Genomic DNA, 20073 nt, shown 5'->3' on the forward strand with positions numbered 1-20073 from the left:
GATAATGTCATATAATGGAGATAATGCTTTTGAAGAGTCAAGTTTCTGATTGCGATGCCAGGATTGGTTGTGCTAGGGGACGGCTGGTTTAAAGAACATTTCTATATTTATATTGTGATGATTGAATAATTCTCTTCTGTTCCCTAATATTGGAACAATCTATAAAAAGGTATAAAACAAAGGTGAGCAAAAGGGCAGGGAGGACCCACCAATACTGAGACTACGGGGGTGATTCAGCCCCTCCCTCTCCTGACTACACCATAGAAATGAGGCTTAAAGGAGAACTATGGGGTCAGGGATTTTCCCCATAGTTCTCCTTCAGGGTAACGGGAGGACACAAACTAGCGTCCTCCCGTCACCCTAGGCTCAGTATACCGCAAGCTGTAGCTCCCTATATACTGAGACGCCGCAGCCGGAGCGGATCCCGATAATTGTGCCGGGATCCGCCCAGCTGCGTGACTGACAGCTGGCTCTGCCTATCTAGAGACAGAGCCAGCTGTACCCGCCCCCTCTCCCGTCCGATCCGCCAGTCAGCGCTGGAGGATCGGAGCTGGGAGGGGGGAATCCAGCCCCTCCCCTGTCACGGCAGAGAGCCGTGACAGGATCGAGAAGTGAGCGAACGACGGTATGTGTTCGCTCACTTCTCGATCTACTGAGCCGACCTGTGACAGTCTCATTGTCACAGGTCGGCTTCCTCCTGCCTGCAGCAGACTGATCACATCATGTCAACAGCGCCTTGCAGGATCTCAGTGGGAGGTCCTTTGGCAGCAGTACCTCATTGTTCACCTGATTCCCAAAAATGAAGCCTCTGCTCAGAAAGGGAGAGAATGCCGTTGCATATTAGAGCGATCAGCTATCCCTGATGGGTAAGGCCGCATTATTCTAACATCTTAAAGTGTCACTGTAGGGAAGTGAAGTGTTGGGTAGGGTAGCGAGGAGATAGAGTTTAGGTTTTTATTGTCCAATAGAGAAATATCACCACATTTCCGGTCCTAGGGACCATTAACCTTGTACTTTCAGACTACAGATTCATATTATTGCTCATGCCCATTTATGATTGGTTCAGGTCGCTCCAACTAAAGACAGTATATAGGCACAGCCACTGGGAGGTGCATTAGCGTACCATTCAAATGAATGTCATGGCAATGCACCTAGTACACGGTACTGCAAGCTTGCTGTGCAATATACACTCACTGGCCGCTTTAGTTTTTTTTTTCTCTGACATCGGGGTCGTCGTCAGTCAGAGGAAAAAAAAACAAACCAACAACATAGGAATGAATAGCTAGGTTGCTATTGGCTATTTCTATTTGCAATAGCCAATAGCAGACTAGCTATTGCACCCGACCACTGCTGCTGTCAATCAGCAGAGGTGGACCCGAGGTTCTCCATCAGGGCCTCCTCTGCTGATTGACAGAGGGCGGCTGCAATAGCCAGCTTGCTATTGGCTATTGCAAATTGAAATAGCCAATAGCAATGTAGCTATTCATTCCTATGTTGGTGTTTTTTTTCTGAGGGCAGCAGCTGTCAGAATACTAAAAAAAAAAAACCAGCGGATAGCAAAGAAGCGTGCAACCTGCCATCATTTTGGGGGTGCTCCCCCAAAATGAAAATGTGGGGGGGGGACAGGGGGGGGGGGCACCTCCCTAAAATGAGACGGGCACCTCCCTGAAATTACGTTTTTCAGGTTGGTATCCCTGGTGATGCTTTCATGTCAGTACAGACCAAATCAATGTTTCCATCACCTTGTTGGATCTATGCCACGAGGAATTAAAGCAATTCTGAAGACAAAAGGGGGGTCAGTCCCGGTACCTAATAAAGTGGCCAGTGAGTGATGTGCTAATGTGCATTTAGCGCAGTGCTATAGTGTGAATGGGCCCTACATTTTTTCTTTTTGTGAACATACCCGGACGTGAATGCGACTCCCACAGACAATCCACACAATAAAGAAAAGGCAGACAATACATTGTGAATAATGACAACACCATTAAACATATTTATTTATACACATACTTATGACACATCATCGAGGAGTCGTATAAGAAGTGAACCTGGCTGTTTAGTTGAACGTTTTGAATAAGTCGGCAAGAGCCAACCGAATATCATTTAAGGCTTTTTTTTTTGTTTCATATACAATAGCAAGTTCTCTAAACAACGCCGCCATCCCATAATAGCTGATATCTCGCATAGCTTGCTAAGTTTTTTTTTTTTTTACTATTGTTGAGGTTTATACAATCGGAAAAACTGGGAGCCGCAATGCACTTATGACGAGTCCAGGTAGGTAAGAGGGTAAACGTTTCCTGTAGGACAAAAAGAGATTTGAGGTTTTCATGTTCTGAAGAAGAGTCGGCAGCCTGTCGGTTCCTGGCTGCGGTGGGGCGAAGGCGCGCAGAATGTCCAGAGGCTGGTTGGCTGGGGGGGCTGACAATGCAGCAACGTGGGGGAACCCGGATGTGTTTTTCACTTATAGATGACGTCCATCTTTTCGCTCCTTAAATACGTTTCTTGTATCTCTGTATATCTTTTTTTCAGGATTTCTTTCTGTGCTTGCCAGCCATGTCTCTATACCAGGGGTAGCAAACCTCCGGCCCGCCAGCTGTGGTGGAACTACAAATCCCATGAGGCATTGCAAGATTCTCGCAGCCACAGACATGACTCCCGAAGAGAGATGCATCATGGGATTTGTAGTTTCACCGCAGCCGGAGGTTTGCTACCCCCTGCTCTATACCCTTCACCAGAGGCGTTTACAGTCGTTGCCCTGAAACCCGACTCAGCCCTTCCGTGCTTTACGCATTTCATTCTGCTGTACCCAGAGAGCAGATTTGTGTAATATCGCCCCACGCATAAAATAAACTGCTGGAGGATAGACGAACATAAGTGAAAACCTGCAGAGGATTCGGCGGGTGGGCTCACAAAAGGCAACAACGACGTATGTTTAAAAACCCATTTAAAGGGTAACTCCACTTGTGCTAAAAATTCACATACATGTCAGCTATACGAGCTTTATTGTAATTAAGTGTTATCAGATTGGCATCCTACTCTGCTTTCTGTCTATGTAAAGAACTCCAGAAATGTCCAGACGTTTTTTACACCAATTTTTCTTTTATTATGACAATAGGGGCCTATATAAAAAATAAACAAAATAAATCTGCATAGCTTGTTTGTCCAGGGAATAAGCTGTGTGTAAATTTGTTCTGTGTGAGTTCATCAGCTGCTGTGAGAATGAATGTTCTCTTCAGGTCCAATGTGTTTCAATAGGTAAATTCATACAGAGCAGAGTGAATGGGAAAATACCACATTATGGCCACTAGATGGAGCTGATGATCATAGGGAATAAATACATGGTAGTAAAGAGATACAACTCAAGAGAACATTGGAGCCAGGCCCGGCGCTACCGCAAGGCAAGTCAGGCGGCCGCCTGAGGGCGGAAAAAACAGGGCATTTTGACAAGTACTTGCACTTGCCAAAATGCCCCGATGCTTGCGCTGTTTTTTTTTTTTTTCACTTACCTTCGGTGCGGGAGAGCAGCGGCGAGTCAGCGCTGGTCCGATGGGTGGAGCTCCAGGTGGGGTCCTAATTTAGCTGTCCGGCGACTGCCAGAGGATCCCGACACGCGCGGCACCTCTGGCTGTCGCCGGCCAGCTAAATTAGGACCCCACCTGGAGCTCCTCCCACCGGACCACCGCTGACTCGCCGCTGCTCTCCCGCACCGAAGGTAAGTGAAAAAAAAAAAACATAGCGCAAGCAGCCCCAGCTCTACAGGGGGTCGGGGAGGGGGGGGTAGGCAAGAATCCTAGCACCGGCACTGATTGGAGGGAATGAGCATATAAATGTAACCATTAATACTACAGGGGTAGCAATAGTTACATTTATATCCCCCTTCCATTCCCTCCAGTGTTCTATTGAATTGTAACATTGTATCTCATTACTAAGATGTATTTATTTCCTATGATCCTCAGCTCCATCTAGTGGCCATAATGAGGTATTGTCCCCTATTAGAGAACATTGGACCAGAAGAGGAATTACACTAACTTTCGTTGTTGTCCCTTTCGCACAACAACTGGTTAATTCACGCAGAATGAATGTAGCTGCAGTTTTGCTGGATGAATAAGCTCTGCATTTTATAAATAGACCCCCTAGTAGTGATCGTGTGACTATAGCAGGAACAACTCAGGAATGAGGAAGTGGACTCAGGATGTGGGTGGAATTCATGAGCATCAGTAACAAAAAGAAAACATTTTGAACTTTGACGCGACTTAAAATGGCTACAATTCTCGCAGTGTCTGTAACTGACCGGGGGAGAATTTGTTTTCTCAGTAAAGTGGAGTTACACTTTAAACCAACCGAAAACACAGGGCAGCCTGGAAGTGTTTTGAGAATAAGTGCACTTTTAATACTCGCTCTTATAATGTATGCCGGCAGCTCAAGCAAGTTTGCACATACAACCATTCACTTTTTTTCCTTGCTCCTGCTGTCTCCTGCAAACACTACTGGGATCCCCCGTGGTTTTGTAATTTACATTTGCTGGCCGATAAGGATTTTGTCAAACACTGGACTCCTCACATGGAGATATAGCATGCCTGGCATCCCCTGGAGTTGTGCATACTTACTGCACCTAATCTCCTGCAGTAATGGGCAAGGGGCAAGCTTATGGAGAGGGATTGCTGAGGACACTTGACACACATCCCTGTTATAGCATCCATAGCATTTCTCTAAAGGTGTGTACCCACTGCGCCCAGTTTCCTGCAGTGATGGGCAAGGAGCAAGCACATCAATAGGGATTGCTGAGGACACTCGACACTCAGTGCTGTTATAGCATCCCTGGCATCCCTCTAGATGTGTATACCGGCTGTGCCCAGTTTCCTGCAGTGATGAGCAAGCACATCAATAGGGAATGCTGAGGATGTTCTACAAGCATACCTGTTATAGTATCCCCGGCATCCCTCTAGATGTGTATACCCAATGCCTCCAATCTCCTGCAGGGAAAACAGGGAGCAAGGACATCAATAGGGAATGTTGAAGATGTTCTACAAGCATACGTATTATAGCATCCCTCTGAATGTGTATAGCCGCTGCCCCCGATTTCCTGAAGTGATGAGCAAGCACATCAATAGGGAATGATGAGGATGTCCTACAAGCATATTCCTGGCATCCCTCTAGATCTGTATACCCAATGCTCCCAGTTTCATGCAGTGACGAGTAATAAGCAAGCACATCAGTAGGGAATGATGATGCTCTGCAAGCATACCTATTATAGCATCCCAGGCTCTCCTCTAGATCTGTATACCCACTGCCCCCCAGTTTCCTGCAGTGATGAGCAAGCACAATAGGGAATGATGATGCTCTGCAAGCATACCTATTATAGTATCCCTGGCATCCCTCTGTATGCGTACTGTACACCCGCTGCCTCCAATCTCCTGCCGAAATAAACAAGAAGCAAGCACATGGATTGGCATGCCTGAGGACTTTACCCAACAAAGAATCTGCAGCCCCTTCTATGTCTCCCTTTAATGATTTCCTTGTGTTACAATGCCACCACTGCCAAGGAGCAAGCACATCAATAGGGATTGCTGAGGACACTCGACAGTCAGTGCTGTTATAGCATCCCTTGCATCCCTCTAGATGTGTATACCCGCTGTGCCCAGTTTCTTGCAGTGATGAGCAAGCATATCAATAGGGAATGCTGAGGATGTTCTGCAAGCATACCTGTTATAGTATCCCCGGCATCCCTCTAGATGTGTATACTCAATGCCTCCAATCTCCTGCAGGGAAAGCAGGGAAAACAGGGAGCAAGGACATCAATAGGGAATGTTGAAGATGTTCTACAAGCATACTTATTACTGCAAGCTGTTTTGCATTATTCAACCAGCAGCAACATACTTATAGTTGTATGATATTTATCAGGAAGATGCTCTTACTCTTCAATACGTTGATCTCACTGACAATACATGGCTGAGACAAGCACCTGCCTTTGTTGAGGCCTTTATAAAATCATTAAAAAAATACCTGCTAATTGAAAACCATTAGCACATTGTAAACAGGAATAGATGAAGAGATTCAGTGGAGCTGTTAGATTGTCTGTCTACAAAAAAAAAAAAAAGCCTTTCTCCAAATAATAAAAAAAAAGGTCAAAGTCATAAGCAAGAGAGGCGGCTGTTCTGAATTATACATTCCAATCAATGGTTGTATAAAAGTGGAATAAAACAGATTCATTCGTAGAGTTTAGTGTTGAGAGTAAAGCGTAGTCGCTCTTTGCAACCTGCAGGGGGCGACACGCGACTTCCTATAAATTCTGTAATTTGTATTTTTTCTTTGATTTCCAGTTCAATCTTGAGGATTTACATTCAGATAATGTTCATTGGTTTAGCGGCCTTCTGATTAGCAAATGCTATAACACCGATGCTGCTTTTATGGCATCAACCCACCTGCAAAAGGCAATAAAAGAAATTAGTTTTATTGGGCAATTGAGAAAAGTAATTGTCTGTGTTATTCTATCTGTGTGCAGTCGCTGTGTCATAAATGGGTGTCGGATTTCGGTTAGATGCACAGACTTGGTTGGAACGTCTATAGAGGAACATGTATGAAAGTGCTGGAAGAGGGCTTCTGGGTTAGCTGAAAGACCTATCTGGGCAGTGGCGTCACAAGAGGGGTGCGGCCCGCACCCGGGTGCCACCATTGGAGGGGTGACACCAAAATGACTGACAGTCATTTTGGTGTCAGCCCCTATTAAAAGTTGGGCACTCGGTCACGGACCGAGAGTCCGACAGTGTCAGGAGATAGGAGGGGACTCGGCGGCATACCTCATCCCACTGGGTGAAGGTCCCCTCCTCTCTATCTTCTCTATCCTCGTCCATCTCCAAGACGTCAGTAAGACGACCGTGCATGCGTGATGACGTCATCGCGCACAGCAAAGTCACGCACTTGCGCGATGATGTCACGGCAGGGTGTCACCCGGTCTCCACTCCGGGTGTCACCCAGCCTCGGGACGCCCCTGTCTCTGGGTTCCAGATAAGTTGTTTCTGGAATCAGGTGCAAGTCAACCTTGGACATTCTACACCTTCTGTAATGTACACTATAGGGCTCAATGTTTTTTGACACCTGACCATCACACCAATATGAGAATTTGGGTCCATTCAACCAAAAGAGCATTTGTGAGGTCAGGTACTGATGTTAGATGAGAAGACCTGGTTCTCAACCGTGCTCCAGTTCATCCCAAAGGTGCTTAGTAGGGTTGGGGCTAGAGCTTTGTGTAGGGCACTCGAGTTCCTCCCCACCAAACTGGTCATACCATGTCTTTATGGGGCTGGCTTTGTGCACAGGGGGACAGTCCTGTGTGGCCAAACATGTTTGTAGAACCAAGGAAGAAAGGGGATGTTTCTGACCGGGTCTGTTGGATTACTCATTGAAGTAGACAGTGTGGCCAAACTCTGGCTCCCAGCAGCTATAGTCAGACACACTGTGTCCGTGAAAATGGAGCTTGTGAGTACGTCTGCGTGACTGAATATCTGTTTCTGGACGGTAAGAAGGCCCTCAAACTGCAGAGATTGTACAATCAGATTGCATTGCAATGTCAGCAGGGAACATGAGATCTGCTGACTGCAATTCTATAGGTCTGACTCAGCAGGGGAGAAGTCGGAACTCTGCAGATGTATTGCTTCCATACAAAGAGCAAGGGACCTTTTCTGCAGCATGCTGGCAGGGGACAGGGGGGGGGCAAGGGCCGTTCTCCGCATCATGCTGGCAGGGGACAGGGGAGCAAGGGCCCTTTTCTGCAGCATGCTGGCAGGGGACAGGAGGGGCAAGGGCCGTTCTCTGCATCATGCTGGCAGGGGACAGGGGAGCAAGGGCCATTCTCCGCATCATGCTGGCAGGGGACAGGTGAGCAAGGGCCCTTTTCTGCAGCATGCTGGCAGGGGACAGGTGAGCAAGGGCCCTTCTCTGCAGCATGCTGGCAGGGGGACAGGGGAGCAAGGGCCCTTTTCTGCAGCATGCTGGCAGGGGACAGGTGAGCTAGGGCCCTTCTCTGCAGCATGCTGGCAGGGGACAGGCGAGCAAGGGCCCTTCTCTGCATCATGCTGGCAGAGAACGGTGAGCAAGTGCCCTTCTCTGCAGCATGCTGGCAGGGGACAGGGGAGCAAGGGCCCTTTTCTGCAGCATGCTGGCAGGGGACAGGTGAGCAAGAGCCCTTCTCTGCAGCATGCTGGCAGGGGACAGGTGAGCAAGAGCCCTTCTCTGCAGCATGCTGACAGGGGACAGGGGAGCAAGGGCCCTTCTCTGCATCATGCTGGCAGGGAACAGGGGAGCAAGGGCCCTTCTCTGCAGCATGCTGGCAGGGGACAGGGGAGCAAGGGCAATTCTCTGCAGCATGCTGGTAGGGGGAAAGTGGAGCAAGGGCAATTCTCTGCAGCATGCTGGTAGGGGACGGGAGCAAGGGCAATTCTCTGCAGCATGCTGGTAGGGGACAGGAGCAAGGGCCCTTCTCTGCAGCATGCTGGCAGGGGGACAGGGGAGCAAGGGCAATTCTCTGCAGCATGCTGGTAGGGGACGGGAGCAAGGGCCATTCTCTGCAGCATGCTGGTAGGGGAGAGGGAAGCAAGGGCCATTCTCTGCAAAATGCTGACAGGGGACAGGTAAGCAAGGGCCATTCTCTGCACAATGCTGACAGGGGAGCAAGGGCCCTTCTCTACAGCATGCTGGCAGGGGACAGGCTTTTCTACTGGCAGAGTACAGAAAGACAACAATAGAAATAAGGTAGAGCGGAGCAGACAGAAAAAGTCAGAGAAGGGGCATGATATAAAGGAAATATTGGAATTGGATATGCATGAGTGGTGATGAGATGGGGCACCGTAGACACATAAACATAAAATGAAATGGCGTCACAGTGCAGTAAACACAGCGTGAAATACGGGAGTGCGCACACTTGGATGTGCGCCGACGGAATCGCTCAATACACCTTTGCTTGTAGTGAGCCTGGGAAGGATTTTTTTTTGGGGGGGTTCAGGTGGCCGGGGCACACAGGGATATTTGTTTTCAAGCCTAACGACATCAAATTTAGTTTTAAAATGTATCTAAACCCGAGAACAAAAATGTAATACTGTATATTGCAGCTTACCAGTCTTTAGATGGGGTGTCTGCATTCGTTTTCTATTTTCACTTTATCATCACCTGGTCACCCTGCCAGTAACACACTTCTTGTTTAGGGTGACACCTCTCACTGTATTGTATCCATGGAGGAGCAGCAATGTCACCGTAGGACTGGAAATGTGTATTATTGGCAGGATCAAAAGATATTTTTTGCACTTATAGGACGGATAATGAAACACTTTCAATGGTATATTTAACATACCAAAGGAGAGCAAATAAGAAAAAGTCAGTTTTTTAGGGTTTACATACACTTTAAAGGCCCACGCTAGGAGCATTTTTTTTTTTCCAACAGTCCCTTAGTGAGATATAAAAGATTAAAAACAGCTCGAGCTGCAATATTGCCCCCACTCCAGCACAAAAATTCAACTTTGCCTGTGTTGGCAAAAATGCTAGCACCGGCCCTGATTACAGGTCCTCTTTAACAGTGTTTGTTTTCAGTGGAAACAATCCTTTTTCAAATAAGTAAGCTTATTCAGTAAAGCAGAATAAAGAGCAATGATGACAGCGGAATCCCATCGAACCAAGCGAGTTGTCAGTTTAAAAATGATGACGAATTTTCTGTCGTAATGGAGAAAGCTCTACATACCCCCAAAGCACCTGGAGATCGTGACTTTCAGACCTCACCCGGTCCCGATAATTATAGCAAAACTAATAATAAAACTCCAATTACATGAAACCGCTCTGATCTCCTCTATACATGTAGGCTATCAGGACAAGAGTTTTGTTACTATTTTGTTACTTTGTTGCAGTTGTTATAGATGTAACTCTTGAAGTATCTAAGTTGATAATAAAGAGGAACTTCACCCTCATCTTACAGACTACCACAAAGTCACCTTTAGAAATATTTAATAACGATGATCTACAAACAGATACTGAGATCATTTCTGGGTTTTTATTCTTTGCGTATGTTATTTCTCTCTTCCTCCCGTTTCTTCTCATAGCGGCCATTTTTACATATGAACCAATCTCCCTTTCCTTCCTGGATTTCTGGCTCTGCCTCCTGGAACATGTGACATCATCTGAGGGGGATAATATGCCTTTCCCCTGAGATCTTGTGAGATTTAGCAATTTACAGCTGAGATTTCCCAGGAAAGCAATGGTGATGTTTCCAGGATGCATCTGTGAGACCAGGACTGCATTACCAGTGCCTCACTTATGTGTAGGGATGCACCGATACTAGTATCGGTATCAGTGCCAATAATTACCCCCGATCCTGGAACTTCTAGTCAGAGGGAGATCTCCCTCTGACTGGCAGTGCCAAGGGAGCATGGAGCTGACTTCCTTTCCAATCAGGTACCCGGGCAGTGGGTTATGACCCGCCTCCCAGCTTCTTGATTGTCTAGGAAGCTGGCTTCACATTGGTTAGGAAGCAGCCTGGCTTCCTAACCAATCAGGAAGCCGGGCGGCACGTAATGACCCACCTCGTGGCTTCCTGATTGGTCAGAAAGCCACGCTACCTAGAAACAAGTAAAGCCGGCTTCCTAGCCAATCTGGAAACCGGGTCATGACGTGCCACCCGGCTTCCAGATTGGCTAGGAAGCCAGCTTCACATGTTGGTGGGCAGCCTGGCTTCCTAACCAATCAGTAAGCTGGGCAGCACATCAGGATTCGCGTCTCGGGTTTCTGATTGGTCAGGAAGCCATGCTGCCTAGAAACAAGTGAAGCCGGCTTCCTAGTCAAATAGGAAGTAGGGAGGTGGGTCATGACTCACCGCCCAGCTTCCCGATTGGTTCCCTTGTTGATGTCATTTGTTCATAACTTTTTCTACCATACACCCGCCACAGTCAAGAAAGGAGATGGAAGCGGTTTCCTTTTACTGGAGATTGATTGGAGTTTTCAGTTTAGCCGAATTGACTAAAAGCTGATTTCTGATTGGTCGTTATGGGTAATCCTTTGCCACCATTGATCTCTGCCCTGCCTTCCAGGAGCAGCACTTGCGCAGCAGGAAATCAGAGTCAGGAGAGAGGCAGGCAGGCAGAAGGGAGCAGCGGGTACCTGATCACTGTATTGGTGTCTGCCGCTTTGAAGCTATAGTACAAGGTCTGCTTGTGATAGAGCTGGAACACTGTGCCTAGCTTGGGGTTCTGGTCCCAGTTCTCAGGCACAATGTGGAAACCTAATAAAGGTAAACTTTCTGTGGCAATTTTTTCCTAGAAGAGAAGGATAAAAAAAAGTGAATATGTCAAGGCTCAAATGGTTTACAGAAGAAGGGGGATCTCTTAGCCTTTCAGATACAGTTGAATTAAAGTGTATGATCGATGGACCAGGCACAAGGTGCCTACCCTTTGGAGGCCCATAGCATGTGACATAATCTGCATGGCAGAGGACACCTCACATCACGCTTTCCCAAAGACAAACTACTAATGTAGAGATAAACAAAATAAAATGGATTAAAGTGGCCCCCTACCTTCACTTTCACCAAATCTTATATGTTTGCCTTTTGATAGAAGTATGCTTTTTTCTCATCCTGTGGACTTGTATAAATAAAATAGGCTTTCAATGTCCTTGAACACAACAAATCCAAGAATATATTCCTCTCCAATGGACAAAGCAAGCCTAGCAATATCCCAGGGCATTGCAATCAATGAAGCATCTCTGCTACTACACTGGTACTCTGAAGGTGGGGAGCCACTTCTAATGTCATAATGTTACAGGAATCCAATGGGGGAAAATGTCTATGGATAGGAAAGTAGTATGAGCAGCGGCAGTGCGCTCACCTCGCAGGCGGTGTACGTGTACAGCACTTTGCCTTTAATAACAAACCAGCGTTTCTTCCAGTACTTTTTGCCCTTTTTGCATCGGTGTAAGTAGCCGCTGATGGAAGCGTTTTCTCCGGACACTGCTGCCTGGGAAGAGGCGCAAGGGAACGGTATATTTAGGGTTCGCTTTTTTAAGCAATTGTATATTTTTACACTTTTTTTCTTTTTCTTTATCATACCAAATATATTATTTGGAAGGACACATTTTTAGTTTACAAACTAAGACAATAACAAAGAACATTTTATTTATGCAGCTACAAGGCCATAAAACAGGAAAGTGTCAGTTACTGGAAACAAGTACATTTGTTTCTCCTACTGCCCCCTGTCATACCCTCCACACTCCTCTCCTGTACATGCTGCCCCCTCTCATACCCTCCCCACTCCTCTCCTGTACATGCTGCCCCCTCTCATACCCTCCCCACTCCTCTCCTGTACATGCTGCCCCCTCTCATACCCTCCCCACTCCTCTCCTGTACATGCTGCCCCCTCTCATACCCTCCCCACTCCTCTCCTGTACATGCTGCCCCCTCTCATACCCTCCCCACTCCTCTCCTGTACATGCTGCCCCCTCTCATACCCTCCCCACTCCTCTCCTGTACATGCTGCCCCCTCTCATACCCTCCCCACTCCTCTCCTGTACATGCTGCCCCCTCTCATACCCTCCCCACTCCTCTCCTGTACATGCTGCCCCCTCTCATACCCTCCCCACTCCTCTCCTGTACATGCTGCCCCCTCTCATACCCTCCCCACTCCTCTCCTGTACATGCTGCCCCCTCTCATACCCTCCCCACTCCTCTCCTGTACATGCTGCCCCCTCTCATACCCTCCCCACTCCTCTCCTGTACATGCTGCCCCCTCTCATACCCTCCCCACTCCTCTCCTGTACATGCTGCCCCCTCTCATACCCTCCCCACTCCTCTCCTGTACATGCTGCCCCCTCTCATACCCTCCCCACTCCTCTCCTGTACATGCTGCCCCCTCTCATACCCTCCCCACTCCTCTCCTGTACATGCTGCCCCCTCTCATACCCTCCCCACTCCTCTCCTGTACATGCTGCCCCCTCTCATACCCTCCCCACTCCTCTCCTGTACATGCTGCCCCCTCTCATACCCTCCCCACTCCTCTCCTGTACATGCTGCCCCCTCTCATACCCTCCCCACTCCTCTCCTGTACATGCTGCCCCCTCTCATACCCTCCCCACTCCTCTCCTGTACATGCTGCCCCCTCTCATACCCTCCCCACTCCTCTCCTGTACATGCTGCCCCCTCTCATACCCTCCCCACTCCTCTCCTGTACATGCTGCCCCCTCTCATACCCTCCCCACTCCTCTCCTGTACATGCTGCCCCCTCTCATACCCTCCCCACTCCTCTCCTGTACATGCTGCCCCCTCTCATACCCTCCCCACTCCTCTCCTGTACATGCTGCCCCCTCTCATACCCTCCCCACTCCTCTCCTGTACATGCTGCCCCCTCTCATACCCTCCCCACTCCTCTCCTGTACATGCTGCCCCCTCTCATACCCTCCCCACTCCTCTCCTGTACATGCTGCCCCCTCTCATACCCTCCCCACTCCTCTCCTGTACATGCTGCCCCCTCTCATACCCTCCCCACTCCTCTCCTGTACATGCTGCCCCCTCTCATACCCTCCCCACTCCTCTCCTGTACATGCTGCCCCCTCTCATACCCTCCCCACTCCTCTCCTGTACATGCTGCCCCCTCTCATACCCTCCCCACTCCTCTCCTGTACATGCTGCCCCCTCTCATACCCTCCCCACTCCTCTCCTGTACATGCTGCCCCCTCTCATACCCTCCCCACTCCTCTCCTGTACATGCTGCCCCCTCTCATACCCTCCCCACTCCTCTCCTGTACATGCTGCCCCCTCTCATACCCTCCCCACTCCTCTCCTGTACATGCTGCCCCCTCTCATACCCTCCCCACTCCTCTCCTGTACATGCTGCCCCCTCTCATACCCTCCCCACTCCTCTCCTGTACATGCTGCCCCCTCTCATACCCTCCCCACTCCTCTCCTGTACATGCTGCCCCCTCTCATACCCTCCCCACTCCTCTCCTGTACATGCTGCCCCCTCTCATACCCTCCCCACTCCTCTCCTGTACATGCTGCCCCCTCTCATACCCTCCCCACTCCTCTCCTGTACATGCTGCCCCCTCTCATACCCTCCCCACTCCTCTCCTGTACATGCTGCCCCCTCTCATACCCTCCCCACTCCTCTCCTGTACATGCTGCCCCCTCTCATACCCTCCCCACTCCTCTCCTGTACATGCTGCCCCCTCTCATACCCTCCCCACTCCTCTCCTGTACATGCTGCCCCCTCTCATACCCTCCCCACTCCTCTCCTGTACATGCTGCCCCCTCTCATACCCTCCCCACTCCTCTCCTGTACATGCTGCCCCCTCTCATACCCTCCCCACTCCTCTCCTGTACATGCTGCCCCCTCTCATACCCTCCCCACTCCTCTCCTGTACATGCTGCCCCCTCTCATACCCTCCCCACTCCTCTCCTGTACATGCTGCCCCCTCTCATACCCTCCCCACTCCTCTCCTGTACATGCTGCCCCCTCTCATACCCTCCCCACTCCTCTCCTGTACATGCTGCCCCCTCTCATACCCTCCCCACTCCTCTCCTGTACATGCTGCCCCCTCTCATACCCTCCCCACTCCTCTCCTGTACATGCTGCCCCCTCTCATACCCTCCCCACTCCTCTCCTGTACATGCTGCCCCCTCTCATACCCTCCCCACTCCTCTCCTGTACATGCTGCCCCCTCTCATACCCTCCCCACTCCTCTCCTGTACATGCTGCCCCCTCTCATACCCTCCCCACTCCTCTCCTGTACATGCTGCCCCCTCTCATACCCTCCCCACTCCTCTCCTGTACATGCTGCCCCCTCTCATACCCTCCCCACTCCTCTCCTGTACATGCTGCCCCCTCTCATACCCTCCCCACTCCTCTCCTGTACATGCTGCCCCCTCTCATACCCTCCCCACTCCTCTCCTGTACATGCTGCCCCCTCTCATACCCTCCCCACTCCTCTCCTGTACATCCTGCCCCCTGTCATACCCTCCACACTCCTCTCCTGCACATACTGCCTTCTGTCATACCCCCACACTCCTCTCCTGCACATACTGTCTGCCAATACACTTATTTAACATTGCTTGTAATATCCCAAACCCTGCAGCCCACTTGTGTTACTTTTCTTAATCAGAATATTTCAGTTTATTGTATAAATGGTGTTGTTGGTTGTATATCAGGCCCGGCCCAAGTCATTAATAAGAGAAAACACATTTTACAGCATTATAAAATTGAGATATATGAAGACAGCTCATTTCCCATACACGCTCTAGAAAGGGATATACTGTACATTTTATAATGCTGTAAGATAGATTTATACATCGCTTTCAAAGACTGTTCATCATTAATGTAATAACTGCGTCATACTTATCCCGGGCTGAGACATTCACTTAGAACCTGCCATTAACTACAACGGCAGACATGGGGACGATGCCAAGGAGTAACTTGGTCTATCCTTGACTCTTCATTGCAGCTTCATCTATGTGCCAATTGCAATGATGACTCAAGGTGGAAATAAGTCGCTGGCTGCCATATGAAGTGACATCATCCATTTTTACCCTGGGCATCTATGTGCCAATTGCCATGATGACACTTGCGCAAGGTGTGCCCAAGTCACTGGCTGCCATGTGAAGTGACATCATCCATCTTGACCCTGGGCATCTATGTGCCAATTGCCACGATGACTCTTGCCCAAGGTGTGCCCAGGTCACTAGCTGCCATGTGAAGTGACATCATCCATCTTGACACTGGGCATCTATATGCCAATTGCCATGATGAGTCTTGCGCAAGGTGTGCCCAGGTCACTGGCTGCCATGGGAAGTGACATCATCCATCTTGACCCAGGGCATCTATGTGCCAATTGCCACGATGACTCTTGCGCAAGGTGTGCCCAAGTCACTGGCTGCCATATGAAGTGACATCATCCATCTTTACCTTGGGCATCTATGTGCCAGTTGCCATGATGAGTCTTGCGCAAGGTGTGCCCAGGTCACTGGCTGCCATGGGAAGTGACATCATCCATCTTGACCCTGGGCATCTATGTGCCAATTGCCACGATGACTCTTGCGCACAGTGTGCCCAGGTCACTGGCTGCCATGGGAAGTGACATCATCCATCTTGACCCGGGGCATCTATGTGCCAATTGCCATGATGACTCTTGCGCAAGGTGCGCCCAAGTCACTGGCTGCCATGGGAAGTGACATCATCCAGCTTGACCCTGGGCATCCCCAGTTGGACCTATTATGTCCTTTTGGCTATGACTATACATGCCCTTTAAATATGTCATTTGTAATAAGGGTTAACTGGAGTTCTCCTCTGGGGCATTTTTTAAACGTTAGTCTGGAGAACACTTCATTTAGCAGAAATTTAGCTGGCATTTTAATTTAAGACAGGGGTCCAGCTGTGGTGAAACTACAAATTCCACCATGCCTCTGCCTCTGAGAATCATGCCTGTCAGAGTCTTGCAATGCCTCATGGGACTTGTAGTTCCACCACAGCTGGAGTGTCGAGGTTGTCCACCCCTGCAGTATGTATATAGTAGGCACTTGGAGTATCCTCCCATAGCTTAGAAAATACCTGCTTAGGTCCTCCCCAATGCTTTTCTTAAAGCTATACCAGCATTGCCATCAAGATCTGAGTTTAACACTCCCAGACAGAAGCCAGTAAGATTTTCAGAGGGCTTCAGGAGAGATACTTTTAAAGGCCGACCAAACAAGATGGTCTCCAGACTGGCATGAACGAGCTAAGATTTGAAAAATGCCTATGTGTGCGCCTAAACCTGGGTCAGGACAAGCATGCACGTCCAGTTCCGGCAGCCATTGTCTTACCTCCAGCAGAGCTGATGGCACTTTCTTATGCCTCTTGAAAGCAGACGGGTGGATGCTTTGAAACATGGACGTGAAGGTGCTGGTTGCCGATCTTGGCATTTGCGGTGAGGAATTGGCACTGGCTGTAGCGAGCTCTGCAAAACCAGACAAAGCAATGACTTAAAGGAGATGGCAAGTATACACAATCCAACCCCAACAACATGAGTGCAGCCCTTTCAGAGACACAATAGCTTTTGGAAACAGTCTTTGCCTATGTAAAGTTTTTACATATTTTTGCAGTTTTTTAGCGGCGGACTACCCTTAACCTTACCCTACCTTTACAGTACCACGAGTGGTCCTTTTTCTGGTGGGCGGGGGTCTGCTGACGTTAGGGTTGGGTAGTGGGGTGAACATCTCTCTACTATCGCCCTGGAAGTGATGTCAGCTCTCAACGCCTTCAGGGTGATGATTTCACTGCTTCAAGTAATACAGAGAACCGACAACGCTGCTGCGGGATTCAGCAGAGAGGATATCTATTGACAGCCTGCCACAGGGAGCCCTTCATTACCAAAAGCACTTGAAGGATCATTAAGATCAGGACTGAGGATGACATATACAGCAGAGACGCATTGGTATGGCTTGGGTAGTCTCAGCGGCATTAAGATTGATGTATTTATGATTGTGGCGGCGCTTCACATTACCTAAAGACTTTTTGTTTCTTTGATCTGCAACATCCAAATCCCGCCACTAGGTGGAGTGATAGCACTCGGAGGAGGAGATACTCTTAGTAAGTCTGTCTCTCTGCACTGCAATACATCACTAGGAGTACGGATACTGTTGTCTTTTTTTGTAGTAGATACATTATATCCGAACCCTGCACGGTGATCTCTTACTGAAACTGGCCAGGGGCTGGAGTCAGCAAGCTGTTGCTTGCGCCAATACTGCTTCTCTCCCCATGCAAGTCTACCACATGCAAGTCTATGGGAATGCCCAAATGCAGGGCAACTGTAGGTCAAGTGCACTTGCCGTACGTGGCTTATAAAGGTCTTTACAGTCTCATGTGACATGTTAGTTGCCTCCTGCAACCTGGCCTCGGTCTCAATTAGGGATTAGGTTCTGATGCCGAGTATTTGGGTGAGTACTCACACTCGCCTGCATGCTCCGATACCTAGTCCGATACTTCTGGTATCAGGAAGCCGGGCAGCGAGTCATTACATGCTGCCCGGCTTCCTGATTGGCCGGGAAGCCGGCTCCATGCTCCCTCGTCACTTGTGACGTGGGAGCATGGAGCCGGCTTCCCGGCCAATCAGGAAACCGGGCAGCGTGTAATGATTAGCTGCCCGGCTTTCTGGTTAGTCGGGAAGCTGGTCAATCAGGAAGCCAGGCACCTGGCTAATCAGGATTACACGGCGCCTGGCTTCCTGATTGGCCAGAAAGCTGGCTCCATGCTTTCTCGTCACCTAGTGATGGGAAGCATGGAGACGGCTTCCCGGCAAATCAGGAAGCCGGGTGGCGAGTCATTACACGCCGCCTGGCTTCCTTAATGGGACTTCCGGTATCGGTATTCAGTATCAGCAAGCGCAAAAAAAAAATATAGGTAGTCGTACTTAATACCAAAAATCGGTATGGTATCGGTGCATCCCTAGTCTCAGTGCTGTCCTGTGATTGCATGTGGTCTTTACAGTCTCATGTGACATGTTAGCTGCCTCCTACAACCTGGCCTCGGTCTCAATGCTGTCCTGTGACTGTATGCGGTCTTTAGCAGTCTCTTCTAACAAGTCATTTGCCTCCGGTAACCTGTAACCTGGCGCTGCGGCTGCACTCACCTCTTTTCCGCAGCTCGGCGTAGCAGCAGTTGCAGACTTTGGACGGACGATCTTTTAGGTACTTCAGAGGGTATTTGTTCCTGGAGCAGCTGCGGCAAACAATCTGTAAAAAAAAAAAAAAAGAGGGGACAGAAATGCCAAATTATTTTTGTTGAAGGTTTTACTAATGGAACAGTCACGACAGGGGCAACTTACACCTGTTTTCAGAGAGGCCAAAACAAAGGCCATGCTATAGTCATGGGGGAGGGGCGAATGGCGTGGAAAGCCTTTGTGTAACAGAAGCAACATGAAGAGGACCTCGTCCTATAGCAGAAGAGAGCGTGCTTCATTGGCTGGTTTGCTTTCCATTGCTTGACTCTGATTGGTTACCATGGACTGTATCAGTAGACTATACGCTGAGTGGCCAGATTATTATGACCACCCCATCAGTACTTCGTTGGGCCACAAGACGACTTCGTTGGGCCGCCTCGTGACTCCACGAGATGATGAAAGGTGATGCGAGGAATCTGACACGGCACTGTTGCCCTTCTGTTGTCTTGTACCAGTCTTGCCCCTCCCCCGTTCTGCCCTAACATTGACTAGTCGCTGACGGCCACAATTCGCACGTTCAGACCCAGATTTTCGGCTGACAGTCCGGTCTTTAAACACTTTAACAACAGCTGCTCTTCAACATGTAACGAATTCTGCTGTTGTGCTGATACTCGCTCCATGGCTCCGAGCGCCAACTATCATCCCACGTTCAAAGGCTGTTAAATCGCGTTGTTTCCCCGTATCTTCAGAAACCAATTACTTCAACTGTCATGGTAACCAACCTGCTTCCCTATTTATAATGGTCTGGCCCTCTAGCAACTTCAGCGCCAAATTATAGCTAATTTGCCTACAAACGTCACATGGTCATAATAATCTGGCCACTCAGTGTATTTTGTCAGTTAGTGGTCATAAGTACCAACAGTAGACATTCGTACAAATTTTCCAATTCCCAATGCATCTGAATGTGTCCAAATACGGATTTCCGTTTCTGAATTCCGGATCCCCGTCCGAATTTAGTTCAAAAGCGAAACTGAATCGGACATGTGACTTTTCTGATCAATCATTGCCTCTGAATGGGTCTGAATTGTCGTTACGGCAACATGGGAGCCATATACAGTATATACATATCATACTAAAGGTGAGGCTCCCAGACCCGAATGGCATTCGGGATCCGAATTTCCAAATTGCATTGGGGAGCTCACTGGATGCCATTCGGGTCTGGGAGCCTCAGCTTTAGTAATGTACATTATGTATATGCAGGGCCGGTGCTAGACTATTTTGCACCCTAGGCAAGACCATCTACTTGCACCCCCCCCTCCCACGGTGCAACCCCCAATCCCCCCCCCTGCGCGGCTCCATTCTCCTGCTGGCTACCTTCCGCAGGTGACAGGTGGATGTAAGCAGCCGGGAGCAATAGCCAGA

At 49.1% G+C, this 20073-nt stretch overlaps 1 protein-coding gene across 1 annotated transcript in view; it reads right to left on the reverse strand.

Moving 5' to 3' along the window:
- Window positions 1-6255: 6255 nt before the first annotated feature.
- Window positions 6256-20073, reverse strand: part of FGD5 (FYVE, RhoGEF and PH domain containing 5) — a 116699-nt gene continuing 102881 nt past the window's right edge. Inside the window, exons 17-21 of the mRNA XM_018555248.1 lie at window positions 18622-18724; window positions 16817-16950; window positions 11859-11987; window positions 11137-11291; window positions 6256-6422 (exon numbers count right to left, since the gene is read on the reverse strand). Coding sequence (XP_018410750.1) covers window positions 6386-6422; window positions 11137-11291; window positions 11859-11987; window positions 16817-16950; window positions 18622-18724 — 558 coding nt within the window. The 3' untranslated portion in view covers window positions 6256-6385. The remainder of the gene's footprint in view (window positions 6423-11136; window positions 11292-11858; window positions 11988-16816; window positions 16951-18621; window positions 18725-20073) is intronic.

The sequence above is a fragment of the Nanorana parkeri genome, unplaced genomic scaffold, assembly GCF_000935625.1.
Source record: "Nanorana parkeri isolate BGI_ZX_2015 unplaced genomic scaffold, ASM93562v1 scaffold188, whole genome shotgun sequence".
In the NCBI taxonomy this organism is placed as follows: Eukaryota; Metazoa; Chordata; class Amphibia; order Anura; family Dicroglossidae; genus Nanorana; species Nanorana parkeri.